The sequence below is a fragment of the Scyliorhinus canicula genome, chromosome 14 (genome assembly GCF_902713615.1).
Source record: "Scyliorhinus canicula chromosome 14, sScyCan1.1, whole genome shotgun sequence".
NCBI lineage: Eukaryota > Metazoa > Chordata > Chondrichthyes > Carcharhiniformes > Scyliorhinidae > Scyliorhinus > Scyliorhinus canicula.
The window spans coordinates 99,110,367-99,131,616 of NC_052159.1; the positions used below are offsets into that span (position 1 = coordinate 99,110,367).

Genomic DNA, 21,250 nt, shown 5'->3' on the forward strand with positions numbered 1-21,250 from the left:
AAGACGTGTTTCCTAATGTCAGTGAAGAGAGGTCAGGTTGTAATTTTTTGACTGTGCCGCTAGTCTTAGATTCGTCATTCTTTCTCCCTATCTACTCTATCTGACCTCCACCCTCCCCCACCTGTGTATTATATTATCATCCAAAATATTATGCATCTGAATTATACAGACTGATATTATTAATAATGCAACATTCCTGTCAAATTTCTTTTTTAGATCATAGCAAACGGTGGTTCTGGCTCAGGGTCCAGGCCAGAGCATGCCTTCTGTGGCACACAAAAACATCGCAGCCTTGTTACTGATGCACGCGTTCAAAAAAAATACTGAAGAAATGAAACTATCTGACCATGAAGAGCTACGTAAAATTTTTTGTGTAGTCTGGACTTTACTCTGTGGTGAAAACGTTAAAATATCTAAAGTTTAAAAATGCACTTTAATTCAAAATCAATGTTTATTTTAGAAAGTTGTTACCTGAGTGACAAGGTAGTGTTACCTCATTGACAAGGTAGTAAAGTTTACCAACTTTAACTGCTACATTTCTCTGCATCACCATTGAAAATATTAGTAAAATGTTCCTGAAAATCTATCTGATTAATATGACAGTAAAATATTTTTCCCTACATATAGTTCCGGGTGTGATTGTCATCGGATGATTGAACTAAGGGCAGATATCAAACACTAGTCATGTTGCTGTACCATCTGCTGCTTGCACTAAATGTTCAACTCAAATATTGGAAGTCACAGGCAGGCCAGGCTGTTTGCTGTACAAAAACTAGTTTGCAGGGCTGTGGAGGGGAAACGAGAAATAATTTTCTCATGACTATTTAAGGACAATGTAGACTTTTGTCTTGCACAACTACAGCACTTAGTTTCTACAAGGTATTATAAAGGAGGAATTGCCAAACGAGATATAATTGTGGTGGCTAATCCAAGAAAAAGAGTAAACAGGGAGACTGCTGCATACTGATTCCAATTTGCAAATCTGTCAAGATTCTCACTTGGATTTGTTTTCATGATTCATTAATTAGCATTAGTATGTATATTTATAATATTGATAGAATAAGAACAAAATCAAATACAACAGACAAAATTATGTATAGCAAAAGATATTAACTTTAATTCAAGCAAAGCGATGTGTTCATTTAATCATTTACCTCATTCATGCCTCTAAAAAACTTAACACACAAACACCCATTTCTGTCACCCTCTCACTGTTCAATGACAAAACTTAACGTTCTGCCACGTAGTGGCTATCATTTCCTGTGGCAGGGAATTTACTGGCATCTGCCATTTATTAGACTTGCTCATGTTGCTTAGGTTTTTAAATTTTGTGCAAGCTGATAACACCGCAGTGTGGGAAACAGCAAAAGAGCTAAGAAGGAAGTGCAAATTAGAGTTGGTGAATTCAGTGTCAAATCAGGTACAAAAAGAGAAGAAAATTGGATTGAGAGTAAAGAAACAAAAAGGAAAAACTAAACAGTATAGTTCGTCCTTTTCAAATCGGCAACAACGGAAATCTGAAATGAGACTCCACACTTAAATTTCATTATTGAAGATATTGGCCGGGGTTCTCCCCTATCCGGCGGGGCGGGGGTTCCCGGCGTGTTGGAGTGGCGTGAACCACTCCGGCGTCGGGCCGCCCCAAAGGTGCAGAAGTCTTTGCACCTTTAGGGGCCAAGCCCTCACATTGAGGGGCTAGGCCCGCGCCGGAGTGGTTCCCGCTCCGCGGGCTGGCGTGAACGGCCTTTGGCGCCACGCCAGCCAGGGCCAAAAGGACTTCACCGGCCGGCGTTAGTCCGCGCATGCGCCGGAGCGTCAGCGACTGCTGACGTCACCTGGCGCATGCGCAGGGGAGGGAGTCTCTTCCGCCTCCGCCCTGGTGAAGACCATGGCGAAGATGGAAAAAAAGAGTGCCCCCATGGCACAGGCTCGCCCGCTGATCGGTGGGCCCCAATTGCGGGCCAGGCCACCATGGGGGCACCCCCCGGGGTCAGATCACCCCCCCCCCCTCCCCCAGGACCTGGCGCCTGCCCGCGCCTGCTCCCGCCGGTAAGGTAGGTGGTTTGATCTACGCCGGCGGAAGAGGGTTGACAGCGGCGGGACTTCGGCCTATCGCGGGCCGGAGAATCGCCGCGGGGTGACCGAATCTCTGGTGGCGGAGGTTTCGGGACACTGCGGGCGCGGGATTGACGCCGGCCCTCGGGTCAGAGAATCCCGCCCAATGATTCTGAAAAAGGTACTAAGACTGAATTGGACACAACTTAAATTTCCATGCATGCGTTTAGTTTGTATTTATCATCAAAATACTTCAACTTCACACCATTCAATGCATTCGAATGATAGGGAGGATAACAAGACCTGTTCATGTAAGGCTGATGGCTATACAGACAACTTCTGGATAGTTGCATTTAACAACATATTTCCTTGTACATTAAATTGTTGTACCATTTGTGTATAAGAAATCATTGAGAGCCATATCTTCACTGTTATTTTGTTAAATTTTGGGTTGATGCAGGTGTGATCAGTGATCAGAAAAAGAGATTTTGCAACTTAAAAATAACCTTCCTTTCAATAATTGTGCCCCCAATCTTTGCTTACTGAAATTATATATAGATACTTTGCTGCAGTGTATTTCAATGAACAGGAAGTACCTTCCTGTATCTCATTACTGTCACCAACCTTAATTTGCAAGCCTTACAAAGGTCAGTAAGAGTCAACTGGCAAGATGACTTGTGGGGCCATCATAACTAAACAGTTGCTTTTTCTTATTTGATATCAAAATGTGTGCACATCCAGCATAAATAATTGAATAGCAGTCAGGCTTGGAAATTGATGGTGTTTGTTTATTCAGGGACAAAGAAAGCCAATTGTACCATCATTGAGGAAGGCAGGGACGCTTCTCTCAAAGGGGAAATTTCTTTTGGAATCTCATTGTAGGATATTATTCTGCTTTTTAAATTAGTTAAAATGTAGAAAGCATCTATTTGAAACACTTTACATTGCTAATTATTCTGTGGAAAAGCAATTCGTTATTAATAATCATAGTTTTGAGAGACAACACTAGTTGTTGCTCTTCTAATATTTTGTAATATCTTTCCTCTTCCAATTGATATTTTATGATGAATGACTGTTGAGGTTAGAAGCTAGATGAATCCTAAATGTTAACCATAAAATGGTGCAGTATTTTAAGCTTCTAATATGAACAAAGCACAAACAAATTGCAAAATATGTGCAAATTGTAAAGTCATGTGTTTGTGTGTATGCATGTATGTCTTTCTATCTCTCAGTATAAAACTACCAGGGACTGTCATGATTCATCTGTGGTCTCAGTGACTGTTCTTGATAGTAGAACTGAGATAGACTAAAAAAATCAGGTTCTCCCCTTTGATCAGAAACTGGGCAAGATTTTCTGGCTCTTCCCGTCTTCCAGTCCCACTGATGGCGACCCCCACCCCAGTGGGCTTGCAAAACAGCACTGACATCAGCGAGAACAAATATCCCACCGGCCAATGGCAATTCGCCTCTGCCACCAGAAAACATATTGGGGTGTGGGGTGTGAGGAGGAGGGGCTGGTGGTATCCCACCCTTTAAAATCTTTGAGCTATGGTCCACAATGGAATATTACCGTGACTAATTATCTACAAATTCAAGAGGTGTTGGTTAATGGGCTGGCGAGTTGGAGAGTGACGCTTTCTAAAAACTTTTTTTTTTGGTGGAACGGGCTCATGAACCTAACATGTGAATATGTGAATATAGTTTGATTTTTATAATGACAAACTGAAGTTAAATATATCCTTTAATATGCATTGAAAAAAAACTTGTATTTTATTAATGATGGAAACAATGTAATTGAATGTTGTACACTTTCCTAGTCACTAAGATGTACAGTGGTATAGTCATAAAATCAAATTTAAGCCTACGTGCATATTGAAACATATAAACTTGAAGTTACTTTTTCATTGCATTTTGATCCTTACCGCAGTGTTGTGTGTAATTGATCCTGCTTTACAAAGTTTTGTTTGATCGAATTTGCTGTGATTTTAATCTTTTAAGCTTGTATATTTATGCTTTATTTGCTAAATTATACAAGCTTGGTTATGAATGTTGCCGCCTGATTGTTGTTTTATTATTGATATGTTGTATTGTCTGAACTATACATTTGTTTCTTTTGCAACTTTTTTTGTCAAATTGTATAATTTATATTTAAAAACTACAACCAAAATACCCACATAACTAACTCATCTCTTGTGTGTGGGTGAGAGAGATCCAGAGGACAAAATCAGGTACTAAAGCAGTTATTTGATGGCCTGAAATTTTGACACTTCTGGCAGATTATTGGAACTCTGATTAGAGTTCAGTTGCTTTAATATTACTTCTCCATCCAAGCACTATTCTTTGAGGGCATTTAATTCTAAAAAGCCCTTTGCAAAACATTTTGCTGTTTTACCAATGAGTGATAAATGAGCAGTCAAACCTCGGAGGTTGATTCCTTTCATCGTCTAATGAAAAATGGTCATTTATATACACATGTGTTTATACTGAGATAACTGCTTAAACCAGGTTTATAATCTGTTGAAACTGGGCTATGATGGAATTTACAAATAATTTCATGATGATTTCCTGTAACCGAGTGATTCCTCAAAAGGAACATTTTACTCTGCCTTGCAAAAAGGTACAGACATTTTTAGGTTTTCGACATTTCAATTTTTCTCTTTCTCGGCTGGATTTTCATGGTAAGAAGTGGGTAGTGAGAATTGGAAAGCTTTCCAGTTTGGTGTGCCAGCTTCAGGGAAAAGGTGCTACAAAAGACAAGGGCGGGATTCTCCGTTAGCTGATGCTGAATTAGGGACAAGCGATTGGGCGAAGAATCAGTTCCGGTGCCGAAATCACTGCAAGCGCCGAAATGACAACAAATCGCAATGCTCGACAGTGGCGTCAATGCATTCGGAATGCAGGTACAGTAGACACCATTTGCACATCATTAGCAGGCCCGAACCGGTATTCTCCGGGGCCTCCTCGATTCTCCATCTCTGATGGGCTGAGTTCCCAACGGCGCGGTTCGCTTGTGCTTTCAAAAACCGTGAAACCGGCGGCTGCTGAGGGAGAGAGCGGGGTTACAGAAGGTGTCCAACATCTCCATTATTTGCTGTCAGTTGTGCTGCTGGCCGGGGGCTTCTGCCACGGCTGGGGAGGAGTAGTGAGGGGTGGACAGGAGTTGGGCTGTGGGGTCAGGGTGGATGGGCAAGGAACACCATTGCCACAGCCGGCAAGACAGCCATGCAGCTGCACATATCGCTAACAACCCACTTTGAACCTAGTGCCATGGGTCATACTGTTGTCCCCCCAATGCACCACCCAGGGCCCTTTAGCACCAGCCAACTCATCAGCTGTATGGGCACGCTGCAGCACAACCAGTGCCATTGTTTGGGCTGGGATATGTGTGTGTGGGGATTGTAATCTGTATGTGCGGCTGCAGTTCGTCAGCCTGCCGGGTGTCGATCATGGACCCGCACATTTTTCAGTGGAATCGACTGTATCCCTCGCGGCACCAGTGCTAGCCCCTCAATGGTGGTGGAATAGGTGCAGATGCAGCGCCAGTGTTTTTGTCGTAAAAGTCCACGGATTCTGCATTGGCGTAAAGACTTAGTCTCAAAAGCGGAAAATCCCGCCCATGATTTTCATTTTCATTTCCGTGGGGGGGGGGGGGTTGCATGCTGGAGTCATGGGTGCAGATTGATGGTGGCCACAGAGGTTGCCAAGTGCCAATTTATGCTCCTCTACCCACTTCGTTATGGATTGTTGGCTGAAAACCCAGACTTCATTCAATTGATGAAACCAGTACAGTACGCACAATCCTCCTCAAAGACGTAGTTGAACGGCTTCCACCTCCGGGTGAGCCTATCATCCGACCCTCTCAATACAAACTTGATCTTTTCCGACCTCAGGAATTCCTCTAGTTCGCTCACTACACCCCCGATTTTGGTGGTTCCAAGTTCCTGCACCAAGCAGAATCTGTCTTCGGGCTATCAGGGAACAAAAGGCCAAGACATCGGCCTCTCTCGTCCCTAGATTCCCGGGTCTTCCGACACTTCAAACATCGCTACCTCTGGGCTCGGGATCGCCTTCACCCCCAACACCTCAGACATACATCTGCAAATCCCTGCCAGAAACCCTTCAGTTTTGGACATGCCCAGAACACGTGGCTATGGTTCGCAGGCCTCCCCTTGCACTTTTCACACCTATCCTCTACTTCCTGAAAGAACCTACTCATCCTTGCCACCATCATATGCGCCCCATGAACTACTTTGAACTGAATAAGACTGAGCCTTGCACACAATGAGGATGAATTCACCCTCCTCAGGGGCTCTTCCCACGTCTCAGCCTCCACCTCCTCCCCTAGTTCCTCCTCGCATTTCCACTTAACATCTCCTATCGGGACTCTCTCTAGTCCATCAGCTCCTTATGAATCTCAAACATCTTCCCCTCCCCTACTCGCTCCCTCGTCAGCACCTTATCCTGCAAACCCGAGGGCAGCACCTGCTTCCTCACAAAATCCCAGACCAAAAGTATTTAAACCCATTCCCGCTGGGCAACTCACATTCCTCCCCCAGGTCCTCTAAGCTCGCAAACTACCCCGTACAACAGGTCCTCGAATCTCTCAATCCCTGCATGCCACCACCCCCAAATCCTCACACCCAGCCCCCGCCAAAGCAAACCCGTGGTTGTCTCAAATCGGAGTCTGTACCGAAGCACCCTCCAATCTCAGATGCTGCCGCCATTGTCCCCACACCCTCAGGGCCGACACCACCACTGGGCTTGTGGAGTACCCGGCCCGCAAGAACAGCAGAGGTGCTATCAACAATACCCTGAAACTCGTTCCCCTGCAAGAGGTCGCCTCCATCCGCCCCCATACCAACCCCTCCCCACTTCCTAACCACATTATATTCAGCAATTCAACGCCCCAGTTCCAGAAGCGCCTTCTCGACCCTTGGAGTCTTCCCCTCCCTCACAAACCCCAAAATCAATGCATTGACCTTCTTAAAAAATTAGTTTTATAATCAAGTCTAAACAAAGATTCATTAGATTGCTGCCTGGCATATGGAAGTGCAAATGTAAAGATTTTTTTAAATAGTATTTTTTTGTTCAAACAAATTCCAAGGCAATATGAAAGAAGTATTAAAAATAGCATAAGGGTGAGACAGAGTAAATAGAAATAGATTATTTCCGGTAGTTGAGGTGTTTAAAGTTTCAAGATCAAATGCAAGAGATTTGTAATTTAAAGCGATATATACTTCTTTACTCAGAGTTGGGGGATTGTACAATTTGCATCCAGGATTAGTAATTGAGATACAAACCACATCAACATTCAATGTTTGTTTGAATAAAGAAAGGGATGAAGGACTATGGAAACGCGCAGGATAAATGTTGTTGGAACGAGTTCCTTGTATGTCATTGACATGGACTAGTTGTGCCAAATGGCCTTTTGCCATATTGTACATCAATGCGTGTTTCTTGTTTCTAGCAGGGAAGTGGGGTTGGAGTAATTAATCACTCCATTGTAAAGCTACTATTGGCCTAGATAAAATGAACTACAAGGTCTCCTTAAGTCTAATTTCCATCATTTTTCTTCTTTAATGATTAGTTCCTGGTTTTGACAAAGCCTTTCTTGACAGCAAAAAGAAACTAATCATTCCAAACAATAAATGTGCAAAGAAGACCCTGTAAATTGCTGTCAAACAAACTGCTCATGGAGTTTGGTAGTAGCACTGGCTCAGCAGCTCACCCTCCCATCATGGGAATGGGGAATAAATAAAATGTAATGTTTTAATATATAAAGCAAATATGTAAAACACTTCAAATTAATGACAATGTTGTAGTATTGCACGTATTAGTAGCTTTAATTTTAATAGCTTTGTAAATTCAATGGAGCAAGCTGCTGATTCCAGAGATGATTTTGCCAGAGCTTCTAAAGTCAGTATTAGAGCTGCAGCTACCATTAATTTCTACAGTTGACACACAACAATGTAGATTTCCTTTTAGTGTTCAGTGTGTGATCTCTCAGCTAGCAGGAGAAATCTAGGCTCCAAAAATAAAATTGCAAATCACAGCTTTCAAACAATTTCACATCACATGTGTTTATTGCTACTGATGTTGAGGAATCTGCACTATATACAAGTAATACAAATTCCCAACTGCCAAACCCCAGGATATTCCAGCACCACCACTTTTTAAAATATTATAAAGGGCTTTATATACCTGAAAACCTTCTTTCCTCTTGGATTGTTCACTAAAGCAAGTTTTATTATTAAAAACCTATTTAGAAAGCGTTGGAAGTAAAGTTCAATTATCCCCTGATTTTTGAATTCTGATATACTTTTCTGGAATTCCTCTTTTTACAATGGAGAGTAATTTACACAAGCTTCATTTTTGGCAATAAATAATAATAATATTAGTCTTCATTAGTGTCATAAGTAGGCTTACATTAATACTGTATTGAAGTACTGTGAAAATCCCATAGTCACCACACTCCGGCACCTGTTTGGGTACACAGAGGGAGAATTCAGAATGTCAAATTCACTTAACTACCAAGGGCGGAATTCGTGAAGGCCGTCGTGAACCCGGCCGAGGTTCACGACGGCCTCAGAGCCCGCTCCCCACACCTAATTCACCCCCACCTGGGGGATTGGAGCGGGCCTCCGTCTTTCTCGGCAGCGACGTCATCACACCGAGAATGTGAAGTCATCCGCGCATGCACGGGTTGCCGGTTCCAACCCGCGCATGCGCGGATGACTTAATCGCGCAGACGGCACGAACCCACGCATGCGCGGTGGCTGTCTTTCTCCTCAGCCACCCGGCAAGACGTGGCGGCTTGATCTTGCCGGGCGGCGGAGGGGAAAGAGTGCGTCCGTTTTGGACGCTGGCCCGACGATCGGTGGGCACCAATCGCAGGCCTGTCCCCTCCCGAGCACAGTCGTGGTGCTCCCGTCCCAATCGGGCCCCTAGATGCCCCAAACAGGCATCTGGCGCCCGTTTCACGAATGCAGCGACCAGGTGTGTTTGCCGCCGTCGTGAAACAGGCGTTAAGGGCCGGCCGCTCGGCCCATCGAGCTCGGAGAATCGCGTTCGCCATGAAAAACGGCGAGCGGCGATTTTTCCGAGCGGGGGGGGGGGGGAGAATCGCGGGGGGCGCCAGGGGGGCGTAAAAAGTGTCGGGGGGCACTCCCGCGATTCTCCCAGGCCGCGTGGGGAGCGGGGAATCGCGCCCCATGTCTTTCGGGAGCACCCGGAGTAAACCCATGCAGATACGGGGAGAACGTGCAGACTCCGCACAGACAGTGACCCAATCCGGGAATCGAACCTGTGTCCCTGGCGCTGTGAAGCAACAGTCCTAACCACTCTGCTACCGTACCGCCCATGATTAATGAGCTGTGACTGTCGGCAATCAATTAACATAAGCAATTAAGTAAAATTTCTTGATTAATTATATGAAGCTTATATAGCTTTCCCATGTACACTTATACGGCTTTCCCATACATTTGGTCAGTTGAACCATCGTAAGTTTTAAAGATATGTTTAGCCATTATCTTGATTCACAGTGTGATACTGTGTTGCTTAGTAGACTTTTATATTGCTTCAAAACAAAGTTATGGTTTGTTGTGAGAAGATTATTCATTGTTCATCTGAATCAATTACTCATAGTTAATCATTCTGATATTCCCGTAAGTGAAACAGTGGTTGATTGTATAGTTGTGATTTTAACCTCACTTTTGGAGTAATTTGAGGATTGATATTTTATATGTGCTCTATTGATTACAGTGATTTACAAAATATTTTAATTTTGTAATTATTGATCTTGTAAGAAACATGGGAACCTGATTCAATCTAAGCTATGCAATTATTAATTCTGGTGGGATTTTAATTTATGGGGTTTTAATCTATTGCTGTAAAAACTATTTAGAGACAATTATAGACCAGGGTTTTATGGTAGAGCATGAAATATAGAACTGGTCATGTGACAATAGGTAAGGATATTATGAACTGAATTTTTTGGATGGCTCAGTGGTTAGGCTCACAGCGCCAGGGACCCGGGTTCGATTCTGGCCTTGGGTGACTGTGTGGTGTTTCCCTGTGTCTGTGTGAGCTTTCTCCAGAGTCCTCCTACAGTCCAAAGATGTGCAGGTTAGGTGGATTAGCCCTTATAAATGCATGAGGTTATGGGGACAGGGCAGGGGAATGGGCCTAGGTAGAGAGCTCTTTTGGAGGGTCGTGCAGATCCTTCTCCACTGTAAGGATTCTATGGATTCTTTAGAACTCCAACACTCCCACTGCCATTTTACACTCAAACGGAAGCCAGAGTTCTTCGCCCTATCCAGGCACAGTGCTCCAGTTGCTGAAGAGGCACTACTGCAACATACCTGGGACAAAGTGTCGGGATGTGGGGGCTAGGTACATAGCAGGGGTCCTGGGGAGGGGTGATTAGCATACCAGTTGATAAGCCGAGGCTGGGGAGTCCAGAGTTGTCTGTTCCTTGAGGGAATGGTGCCCCGAATCAGAAAGGGGCTTCTGATAGTGATACCACCCCCTCTCACCACACATCCTTACGTTTGTCTACATTGTACTCTATCTGCCAAACCTTTGCCCATTCACCTAACTGATCTATATCCCTTTGCAAACTCTTTGTATCCTCCTCATATCTTGCTTTCCTACCCAACTTTGTATCAGCAGCAAATTCAGCTATGGTGTAGTTGGTCCCTTCACCCAAGTCATTAGTATTATTGTTGGTGCCCAGCACTAATCCCTGCAGCACTCCACTGGTTACCATTTGCCAACCTGAAAATCCTAACTCTCAATTTCCTGTTATTTAGCGAATCCACTATCCATGTTAATATATCCCCCTACAACACCATGTAACATTTTATGTGACCTTATTTCATGGGCAATCTATTGGCCTCATTGCGCCTGACTCTAATGAGATCTCGCAGGGTGTCACAATCTGGATATCGTCCATTGAGGGCACGTGGGGGGAGATTTCTCAGGCAATCTAGAGCCACTGGGTAATTGGACTCTAGGCAGACACCCTGGCAGTGCCACCTGAGCACCCTGGGTGTACCATGCTGGCAATGCCAGGGTTCTCAGGTGGCATTGCCAGGCTGGCTGGGGCACTACCAGGGTGGCCAGCTGGCAGTGCCAAGGTACACAGGAGGCATCTTACCCACGCCGGGAATCGGGCATGAGGATGCCTTGCCCTTATTACATGCTGTGTGGGGACTCAGGAACCCCTTAATCGATACATTGTGGTGTCCTGGGGCTCCGGAGGCCGCGGTGGGAGGTCAAGAGATTGTGGCGCCATTTAAAAATGGTAAGCCAATCTCTTCCTGCACTGGCAAGTGGATCTCATTAGTGCAGGAAATGGGACTACATACGGCTTCAGGAGGGCATCCCTCACCGAGGCCCAAAAATGAAGCAGAGTCCCATTTAGTAGCGGGGTCATTCTCAGCGCTGCCAGAGTAGGGAAATACCTGGCTAACCGTACCGGACATGGGACTCTGTTTCTCTTCTGTTAAATCACGCCCAATGTCTTTTGGAAATCCAGATAGACTACATGTACGCACTCTCCTTCATCCACCCTGCTTAGAATACATGTACGCACTCTCCTTTATCCACCCTGCTTAGAATACATGTACTCACTCTCCTTTATCCACCCTGCTTAGAATACATGTACGCACTCTCCTTTATTCACCCTGCTTGTTACATCCTTAAAGAATTCTAATAGATTTGTCAAGCACAATTTTCCTTTCACAAAACCACGTTGATTCTGCTTAAATGACAGTCCTGATGGCATAGAATCCCCAGAGATTCCTTTCTCTGAGCCGTTTAAATGGTCTGGTGTTCTCCAGCAACACTAAAATAACAGCAATTGGTCTTGTCAAATTCACAATCCGTTCTCCTTCCTGCCTTCAGCTCTGCACTCTTTACAACTGGATAACACACACAGTAACACAGTTTTTGCTCTATTCTCAGAGACTTGCTTAAACATCAGGATCTGTTTGAAACTTGCCAAACAGAAAACTGTTCCATTCGGAGAGAACTTTGCTTGTTTCTTCTTTATATGAATCCCCAGTGTTCTCTGCACACCCAAACAGAAAATATAGGCTGATCCAACTCTACTGCAATTTGTTTTGTATTTATCCTTTGCTTCCCAGATGTTTGCCGCTGTGGCAACCTCTAGTCACATGGGGCAGAATTCTCCGCAACCGGAAAAAATCGGCAAAGCCGTCGTGAACTCGGCCGAGTTTCACGACGGCCTCGGAGGCCGCTCCTCGCCCCCTATTCTCCCCAAGAATGACGCCACGGCGGCGCCTAATGACGTCAGCCGCGAATGTGCGAGTTGGGCAGCTCAAACCCGCGCATGCGCGGTTGCCGTCTTTCCCCTCAGCCGCCCCGCAAGACGTGGCGGCTTGATCTTGCGGGGCGGCAGAGGGGAAAGAGTGCGTCTCTTAGAGACGCCGGCCCAATGATCGGTGGGCACCGATCGCGGGCCAGTCCCCTTCCGAGCATGGTTGTGGTGCTCGATCCCCGATCCGCCCCCCACAGGCCCCACACTTACCTGGCGCGCCATCTTCACAATGGCAGCAACGAGGTTTTGGTTGCCGCCGTCACAAACAGGTCGGGAACGGCAGGCCGCTTGGCCCATCTGGGCCGGAGAATAGCGGGGGTGCTGGAGAGTCGCCGTTCTACCTCTGTCGGGTGACTCTCCGTGGATTTCCGCGAGTATGCCGACCACGGACATTTGGCCGGTGGGGAGAATAGCGGGAGCACGTCGGACCGGTGTCGCGGGAAAAAACGGTGCGGCCCGCTTTTCTCCCACCCATCGTGTTTGCGGTGAATCGCGCCCATGGGCTTTTCTTATATGCTGATGATGCCATGATCAAGAAATCAATTAATCCTTTTCAGAAAATTTCCCAGACCACTGTGGTCTTAAAGGGATATTACACGAAAGAAAATAGGGCTTTTCCTACACACTCTCTCTGACCACCTCTCTACCCATGATCTCTCTCACCTGACTATGATTTTGCCCTCAATCTTTCTGCCCCAGACCTCTATCTGTTCCACCCAAGACCAAGGCTTTTCCTTTCATCCAAATTACGCTCATCGTTAGCGGTAGCCTTGTTTAGCAGGCTACCCACCCAAGAGAACACCACCCTGTCAATCAGGCTGCTTTTCAGTGGGACACATGGAGGAAAAAAAACAGCATGTCCAGGAAACCCATACTCTGAGCTTCTCATCATGAACTCTTCCTCATTATTCCCTCATCTGCTCCCATATCAAACCATTGCTGTTAGCTTAGTGGAACTAATTCCCATGCATATTGTAGATACTGAGCCCTTATGCCAATGGCTATGTAAACTATTTGCAGATGATTTTCGTGTATGAGAAGGTTAGTTGTAATAGTTCATGTTTTAGGGTTATGTCATGCCATTTCTGCTAAATCATTTTCTATGTTGGCAGTAATTCATCCCTGCTTTCCTATCATCTATCCAACAAAGGGCCTCTTGGTTATCAGACAATGTTCTTTTCTTATGGATATTCATGAAGGTCCGACTTCTCAACCTTGCCCCTTGCCTGAATATGCTGATCCTCAGGTTAAACTACCACCAGTCAGCTCCCCCTCAAAGGGGAAAGCAGCCTGTGGTCATCTGTGACTATGGTGACTCTACCTTTCTTATCCCACTGTAGGTGTATCCAGTAAGTAACATTTTTTTTCAAATTTAAAGTCATCACTTTCACAGTTGATAAATGAGTTGGCACAATCCTCTTTAACAGAGCACATCCTTACAGCAGATAGAATTGAGTCCTGAGAGTCTGCAGATGCAGTGTGTACAGGGCACCAGACGGCCTGTCACTCAGTCCCATCTGTGTTACTGGCAAGGCGCCCAGATAACAGAAGCGTATAGTCCCTATAACCACTCGAAGTAGTCCAATCTTAGTTTAATCTTTTTTGTTTCATCTGTAGAAAATGATATTGTTTGTTGAATAGACTATGGGAGATTGTAAACACATACAGAAACTCAATTTCACTTTACTTCACTTTGTTCATTTTGATGTTGCAGCTGTGCAGCCTTTGTTTTCTATTCATAGAATGTAGGCTTCACAGTTAAGGCCAGCATTAACTGTCCTTGGGAAGATGACGGTGAGTCACTTTCTTAAACGGCTGCAGTCCTTGTGGTGAAGCTACTCCCAAAGTGCTGCGACAGAGGCTGCACCAGTTGCGATGAAGTAATTTCCAAGTCAGGATGGTGTGTAACTTAGAACATAGAACATAGAACAGGACAGCACAGAACAGGCCCTTCGGCCCTCGATGTTGTGCCGAGCCATGATCACCCTACTCAAACCCACGTATCCACCCTATACCCGTAACCCAACAACCCCCCCCTTAACCTTACTTTTTAGGACACTACGGGCAATTTAGCATGGCCAATCCACCTAACCCGCACATCTTTGGACTGTGGGAGGAAACCGGAGCATCCGGAGGAAACCCACGCACACACGGGGAGGACGTGCAGACTCCGCACAGACAGTGACCCAGCCGGGAATCAAACATGGGACCCTGGAGCTGTGAAGCATTTATGCTAACCACCATGCTACCATGCTGCCCACTTGAATGGGAACTTGAACGTGGGGTGTGTCGATGCACCTGTTATCCTTGTCCTTGCTGATATACATGTCTCGTGGCACACCAGTGGTGGAGGGAATCAACATTTAGGGTAGTGGATGGGCGAAAGTAAACTGCTTGTGGAGCTTCTTAACAAGCTGCACTTGTCCAAGCTAATATTTAATCACATTCCTGGCTTGTGCCTCGCAGATGGAGGAAAGACTTTGGGGAGTCGGGAGAGGAGTTACTCACCAAATAATTCCCAGCCTCTGACATTTTTGTATAGCAACATTGTTTATGTAGCTGGCTAACTTAAATCTCTGGTCAGTCGTGACTCCCTCAGATTTGTAGTGGTGGGTGGACTCAGTAATGATAATGTTGAATATCATAAGAAACTGGTTAAAGAAAGCTGTTGCCTAGCACTGGTGTGGAACAAATTTGCCATTTATCAGCCCATGCCTGACGTTTTTTGCATTCAGGTATGGACAGCTTTGATATTTGAGGAATTGTAAATGGAACTGAATGAGTTCTATAAAAATTTGTAAAAGTCAGAGCCTCCAGAGGATGTCAAAAGGACAAGGACTTGGTGGAGTGTGGGTCGTGTAGGCCAATATCATGCTGAATGTGGAAGCCAAGATTTTGGTGAAGGTGCTGGTGCTTAAGTTAGAGGAGTGCCTCCCGAAGGGATTGGGGAGGATCAGATCGGGTTAGTAAAGGGCAGACAGTTGTCGTCAAATGTGTGGCGTCTGTTGAATGTGGTGCTTTCACTGGCAGAAGGGAGGGAGCTTGAGGTGGTAGCGGCACTGGACGCGGAGAAGGCGTTGGATCGCATTTTGAGCTATTTGTTTGCATGTTACAGATTTGGGATTGAACCTAGGTCTGTGGCATGGGTGAAATTGTTATACAAGGATCCGAGGGCATGTGTGCACACAAATGAGAGGAATTCAGGATACTTTCCGTTGCATAGGGGAACGAGGCAGGGGTGCCCCAGCACAAACACAGGTCCCCTCGGTTTGTGCTGGCAATAGAGCTCTTGGCCATAGCACTGAGGTGCTCAGTTAAATAGAGGGGGATAGGAAGGGGGTGGAGCACAGAGTGTCTCTGCATGCTGATAATCTGTTGTTGTATATCTCCAATCCGAGCTCTTCAGTAATAATAATTAAGAATAATCTTTATTGTCACAAGTAAGCTTACATTAACACTGCAATGAAGTTACTGTGAAAAGCCCATAGTCGCCACACTCTGGCACCTGTTTAGGTACACAGAGGGACAATTCAGAATGTCAAAATGACCTAACAGCATGTCTTTCGGGACTTGTGGGAGGAAACCGAAGCACCTGGAGGAAACCCATGCAGACACAGGGAGAATGTGCAGACTGCACAGACAGTGACCCAAGCCGGATATCGAACCTGGGATCCTGGCGCTGTGAAGCAACAGTACTAACCATTGCGCTACTGTGCTGCCCATAAAATGCCACGGAAGCACAACTGGACAGGTTGCCTGAACAGCTATGTGGCATGGAGGTGATTAGTGACTGGTTTGCATCGTTGGCCAGTACCGAGATATAATGCAGCCATTTTCACAGTGGAGGTCGCTACCCGCGGGTGGGTCTCGGGCAGGTGTCAGGAGGGTCACGGAACCATCCATCATGGAGTTCCCAATCGCGACAATTCATGCGCAACAGCTGCAGCAGTTGGCTTTTAATAATGTCGGCTGTGAGCATCTTTACAAATGGCAGACACGACCAGCTAAAAAAATGTGGCCTCACTGCTCATGCATGCCCGCCATCAGTCCGCATGCGGCCTGGGAATATTGGGACCTGAACCAAGGATCAAAGTGCGATCGTGGCATGCCAGCAGCTGACTGCGTGTTGATCACCGATGATGAACAAGAAATGACCTTGATCTGTTTTGTATCCCGAAACATTACTCAAAAGATCTGGCGAGAGTATATATTCCTCATGGTTTAATCATGGGCAGAATTGAATGTTTGGCAAGGGATATAATGAAAACCATGGCAAATCATCACATCGTCTCCCTCTCTGTACTGAGGGTTGCTACAAGGTTTTTGCTGACCCTTTAGACTACATTAAAGCATTGAATCGAAACAGTGACCTGTCAATCCCAATGATGGTGGAATTCATCCACTTGAAGCTGACTGAACTTCTGCACCTCAGCTTTGACAGCACATTAAAAACATGGCACAAGTCAATGAAACTGTCAGCATTGTGGAGTAGCGTCTCTGAGGAGTATCCGGAGCTGAGTAAAACAAGCATTTTGTTGTTTTTGTCCTTCACAACGACCTACATGTGAGAGGGCGAGGTTGGATTTTCCGTCCTCACAAAGATGAAGACGGCACAAAGGGACCAGCCGAATCTGATATGTGCATAGCCCTCTCCTCCTGTGAACCTGATTGCAGTGCAATCGTGAGGACCAAGGAGGCTCACTTCTCGCATTAAAAGTAAGAGAAAATGGTGGGTCACGAATGTCAGCTGGCGTGGGTCATGAAGGTTGGCCTGTGTGGATCGCGAAGGCCAACCAGCATGGGGCGCAAAGGTCGGCCGGCATAGGTCTCGAAGGTTGGCCGGTTGGTAAAAATTGGTCCCTGGAAAAAAAGTTTGAAAAACATAGATATAATGGGACTGCTTAGAAGATTTTTGGCTTTTTCAGGCTCCAAGTTAAATTTGGGAAAAAGTAGTGTTTTGTGGTATCTTCAGCAGGGGCCAGAGTTGGGGTGGGGGGAGTGGTTTGCCATTTCAGGTGGCAGCAGCCCACTTTAGGTATCTGGGGGTGCAGGTGGCTCGGGGCTGGGCTGGGCTCTGCAAGTTGAAGTTCATGAGTCTGGTGGGCAGGGTCAGGTGGATTTACTGAGGTGGACGAGCCTTCCCCTATCGTTGGCAGGCGGTTAAGATGAAGATCTTGCCATTGTTTTTATTTTTATTTCAGTGCCTACCGGTCTTTTTGCCTAAATCATTTTTTCTAGGGGTGGATAGGTTGGTTTCGTCGTTTGTATGGAATGGGAAGATGGCAAGGATTAGGAGAATGGCACTTCAGAGAGGGTGACAGTCAGGGGGCCTGACCTGGTATACTATTATTATTGGCCGGTGAATGCTGAGAAAGTGCGGTTTTGGAGAAGGGAGGCAAAAGAATCGGAGGCTCTGTGGGTGAGGGTGGAGGCAGGATAAGGGGTCGAGGGTGCGGGTGTTGGTAACAGCGCCGCTCCCGTTTGCCCCAGGGAGGTACTCAGGGAATACGGTGGTGAAAATTTTGGAGGCAATTTTGGAAGCACTTTAGGGTGGGGGTCAAAGTTGATATCAATTCGAGAGAACTATGGGTTTGAGCCAGGGTGGGTGGATGCAAGGTTTCATGGATGGGAGGGGAGAGGGGTGATGGAAATGAAGGACTTGTGTTTAGAAGAGAGGTTTGCAAGTTTGGAGGAGTTGGGGAGAAGTTTGGGATCCTGCGAGAGGTGGTGTTCAGGTACGTGCAAGTCCGAGGTTTCACAAAAAAGGTTTTTCCTGACCCTGCCGGTGGTATCACCCTCCATGATGATGGAGGGATGTTTTCGGAGGATTTTGGAGGAGGCTGTGGCGTCTTTGGAGGGAGTTAAGGCCAAGAGGGAAGAGCAGCTGGGAATGGCACTGGAGGAGGGGTTGTAGTGTGAGGTGCTGAGGAGGATGAATGGCTCAACCTCGTGCACAAGGCTGGCGTTGATACAGCTAAAGGTAGGGCACAGGGCACACCTGACAAGGTCGAAGATAAGCCAGTTGTTTGAAGGGGTGGAGGACACTCGCGAACAAGTGTTGGAGGGGCCAGTTAATCACGTACATATGTTGTGGTCCTGTCCGAAGTTGGAGAAAGTTTGGACGTTGTTTTTCAGCACCATGTCAGCAGTCTTGCATGTGGATTTAGAGCCCAGTCCGTTGACGGCCATATTTGGGATGTTGGATTTTCTGGAGTTGCAGACGGGAGCCGGGGGCAGATATTTTAGCCTTCACCTTGTTGATCTCTCACAGGCAGGTCCTATTGGGGTTGAGGTCAGTTTTCCATCCTGTGCCTCGGTGTGGCTGGAGGATTTAATGAAGTTCTTGTACTTGGAAAAGGTGAAATTTGCTTTGAGGGGGTCGAGTGAGGATTCCATAAGAGCTGGGATTCATTTAATTTCCAGGATATACAACTGTCGACTGCTAGGAGGAGGGGAGTGGAGGGGGAGATGGGTTGGGGTGTTTGGGGGGTGTGCTTCGGATTTTGTGTTGGTTTTGCTTTAAATGTTTTGTGTTTTGAATGTTAAAATGTTAAAGATTTAAATAAAAATACCTTTTTAAAAAAAAGTAAATTGAACGGAACACTGCAATTATCAATGAACATCCCCCCCTTCTGACCTGACGATCAAGGATCAAGCAGCTGGAGATGGCTGGGCTGAGGATATTACCCTGAGGAGTTCCTGCAACAATATCCTGGCTCTGAGATGGTTGGCTTTCCAACAATCACAGTCATCGTTCTTCGTGATAAGTATGTCCCTAAACAGTGGAGAGATTCCCCCGATTCCCATAGAGATCAATTTTGACAGTGTCATGCCACACTTGGTCAAATTCTGCCCTGACAACAAGGGCACCACTGAAAACCAGCTGTTTGTCCATGTTTGGACCAAGACTGTAATAAATTGTGGAGCTAAGTGATCCTGGCAGAACACAAATTGCACACCGGTTAACAGATTACCCTTGATGACACTGTCAAATACCCTGTCCGTCACCTTGTCGTAGGTTAAAGGGATGGTAATTGGTCAGATCGTAATTGTCCTACTTTTCTTTGATGTGGAGATGCCGGCGTTGGACTGGGGTGAGCACAGTAAGAAGTCTTACAACACCAGGTTAAAGTCCAACAGGTTTGTTTCAAACACTAGCTTTCGGAGCACTGCTCCTTGGAAGGAGGACCTGAGGAAGGAGCAGTGCACTGAAAGCTAGTGTTTGAAACAAACCTGTTGGACTTTAACCTGGTGTTGTAAGACTTCTTACTCTACTTTTCTTTGGCAGTGTTCCACTTTGTCAAGTAAGGAACAGTATTGTAACTGTATCGGAACAACTTGGCTAGAAGAGCAGCTACTTCTGGAATCCAAATCTTCAACACTGACAGCAGAACATTGTCAGTACTCATGCCTGTCGTCATATGAAATGAGCTCAACTGTTTATTGCTATCACATGGAGTGAATTGACTTGGTTCAAGACTGGCTTCTGTGGTGGTATAGACCTTAGGGCGAAGCCGAGTTGGATCATCTATTCTGCACTTCTTTCTGAAGATGGTTGCAAATACTTCAGCATTTTATTTTGTACTCACATTCTGGGCTCCTGCGTTATTGGAGATGGGATGTTCATAGAATCATCGAATGGTTAAAGCACAAAAGTTCATATGGCCCTTCATGTTCACGACAGCTCCCTGCGGAGCATCTCACTGTACCCTTGTCTCCGAAACCCTGAAAATGTTTTCTCAAGTAATTATTGTTGCTCGTTTTGCTAAGTGTGCTTTACACTTAATTGCTCTGTTTTATAACCTTGCTCTAGAGTTGCCAGGTATCTTTATGATACCACCACAAGGTTCAAGTTCAAGTGCTGATCAATAACTCAATACACAAGTTAGTAAGGTTCAAATCAAAACACATTTATTATATACACAGTCAATCGCTACTCATGCATAAAATACTACAGACCTAGACTATTTCTACCACTAAAGGCCAATACTTAGCTTTGTAAAAGGAACCCATTGGGTCAGGGAACAATGGCCTCTCGTTCGATCCTGAGACTGCAGGCTTCCAGCTGATATGGACTAAGGGTTAGGAGCGCCTATCTCGTAGCGTGCGTTAACTGGACACTTACTTGTTGGTTCAGCTGCTAGGCAGGTCTCTGTCAGGGGTTGTTTCAAGCTGCTGAGAGACCCTGGCAAGAAGACCGAATTGAACTTGGGGACTCTACTTTATAGTCCCCAGGGGCTTTGCGCCCTTTTGGGCGGACCCCGTACCTGGTTCCAAGTGATTGGACTGAGTTCTGATCACTTGGATCGATTTCTCCAGTACTGGAGCTGTTCCCTGATCGCTGGGCGGTTCCGAAGTGTCCGTTGGCTTCTTTTGTTTTGGCTCCCGCTGGCGCCGAGGAGTCTTGCTTTGCCTCGATTATCTTAACTGTTGCTATTGTTCCCGGGGATCGCTCATCAATATGCAGATGGTCGTCAGTTTCAGTGCTGTCTGCTTTCTGCGAGTCTTAATATACAGGAAGCTTGGCATTCTGCTTGCTTCCCTGTACTTGTCCATTTTTCCCTGCGTTCTTAGCGAATCTCCATTTTAAAGTCGGGAAGTGGCCAACCCAGGTGGCTACACTATCCAATTCCCTTTTGAAATTCATGTTTGAATCTGATTCCACCACATTCTCTGTCAATTCATTTCAGATCCCACCACTTGCTGTGTTTCTCTTCCATGTTTCCATTGCTTCTTTCATCAATCACTTTGCATTGGGACCTCTTGTGCTTGAACCATCTACCAATGGGAAGGGGGTCTCGCTAATTTCTCTGTCCAGATTGTGGTGGGTTCAGACCTACACTGGAGGTTTCC

General features: G+C 45.9%; 1 protein-coding gene across 2 annotated transcripts in view; it reads left to right on the forward strand.

Annotated features, from left to right (window-relative positions):
- The window catches only part of cep126 (centrosomal protein 126), a 216,556-nt gene extending 214,946 nt beyond the window's left edge, over window positions 1-1,610 (forward strand). For both annotated transcript variants that reach the window (XM_038818758.1, XM_038818759.1), the window contains one exon: window positions 217-1,610. In XM_038818758.1, coding sequence (XP_038674686.1) covers window positions 217-327 — 111 coding nt within the window. In that variant the 3' untranslated portion in view covers window positions 328-1,610. The remainder of the gene's footprint in view (window positions 1-216) is intronic.
- The last annotated feature ends 19,640 nt before the right edge of the window (window positions 1,611-21,250 follow it).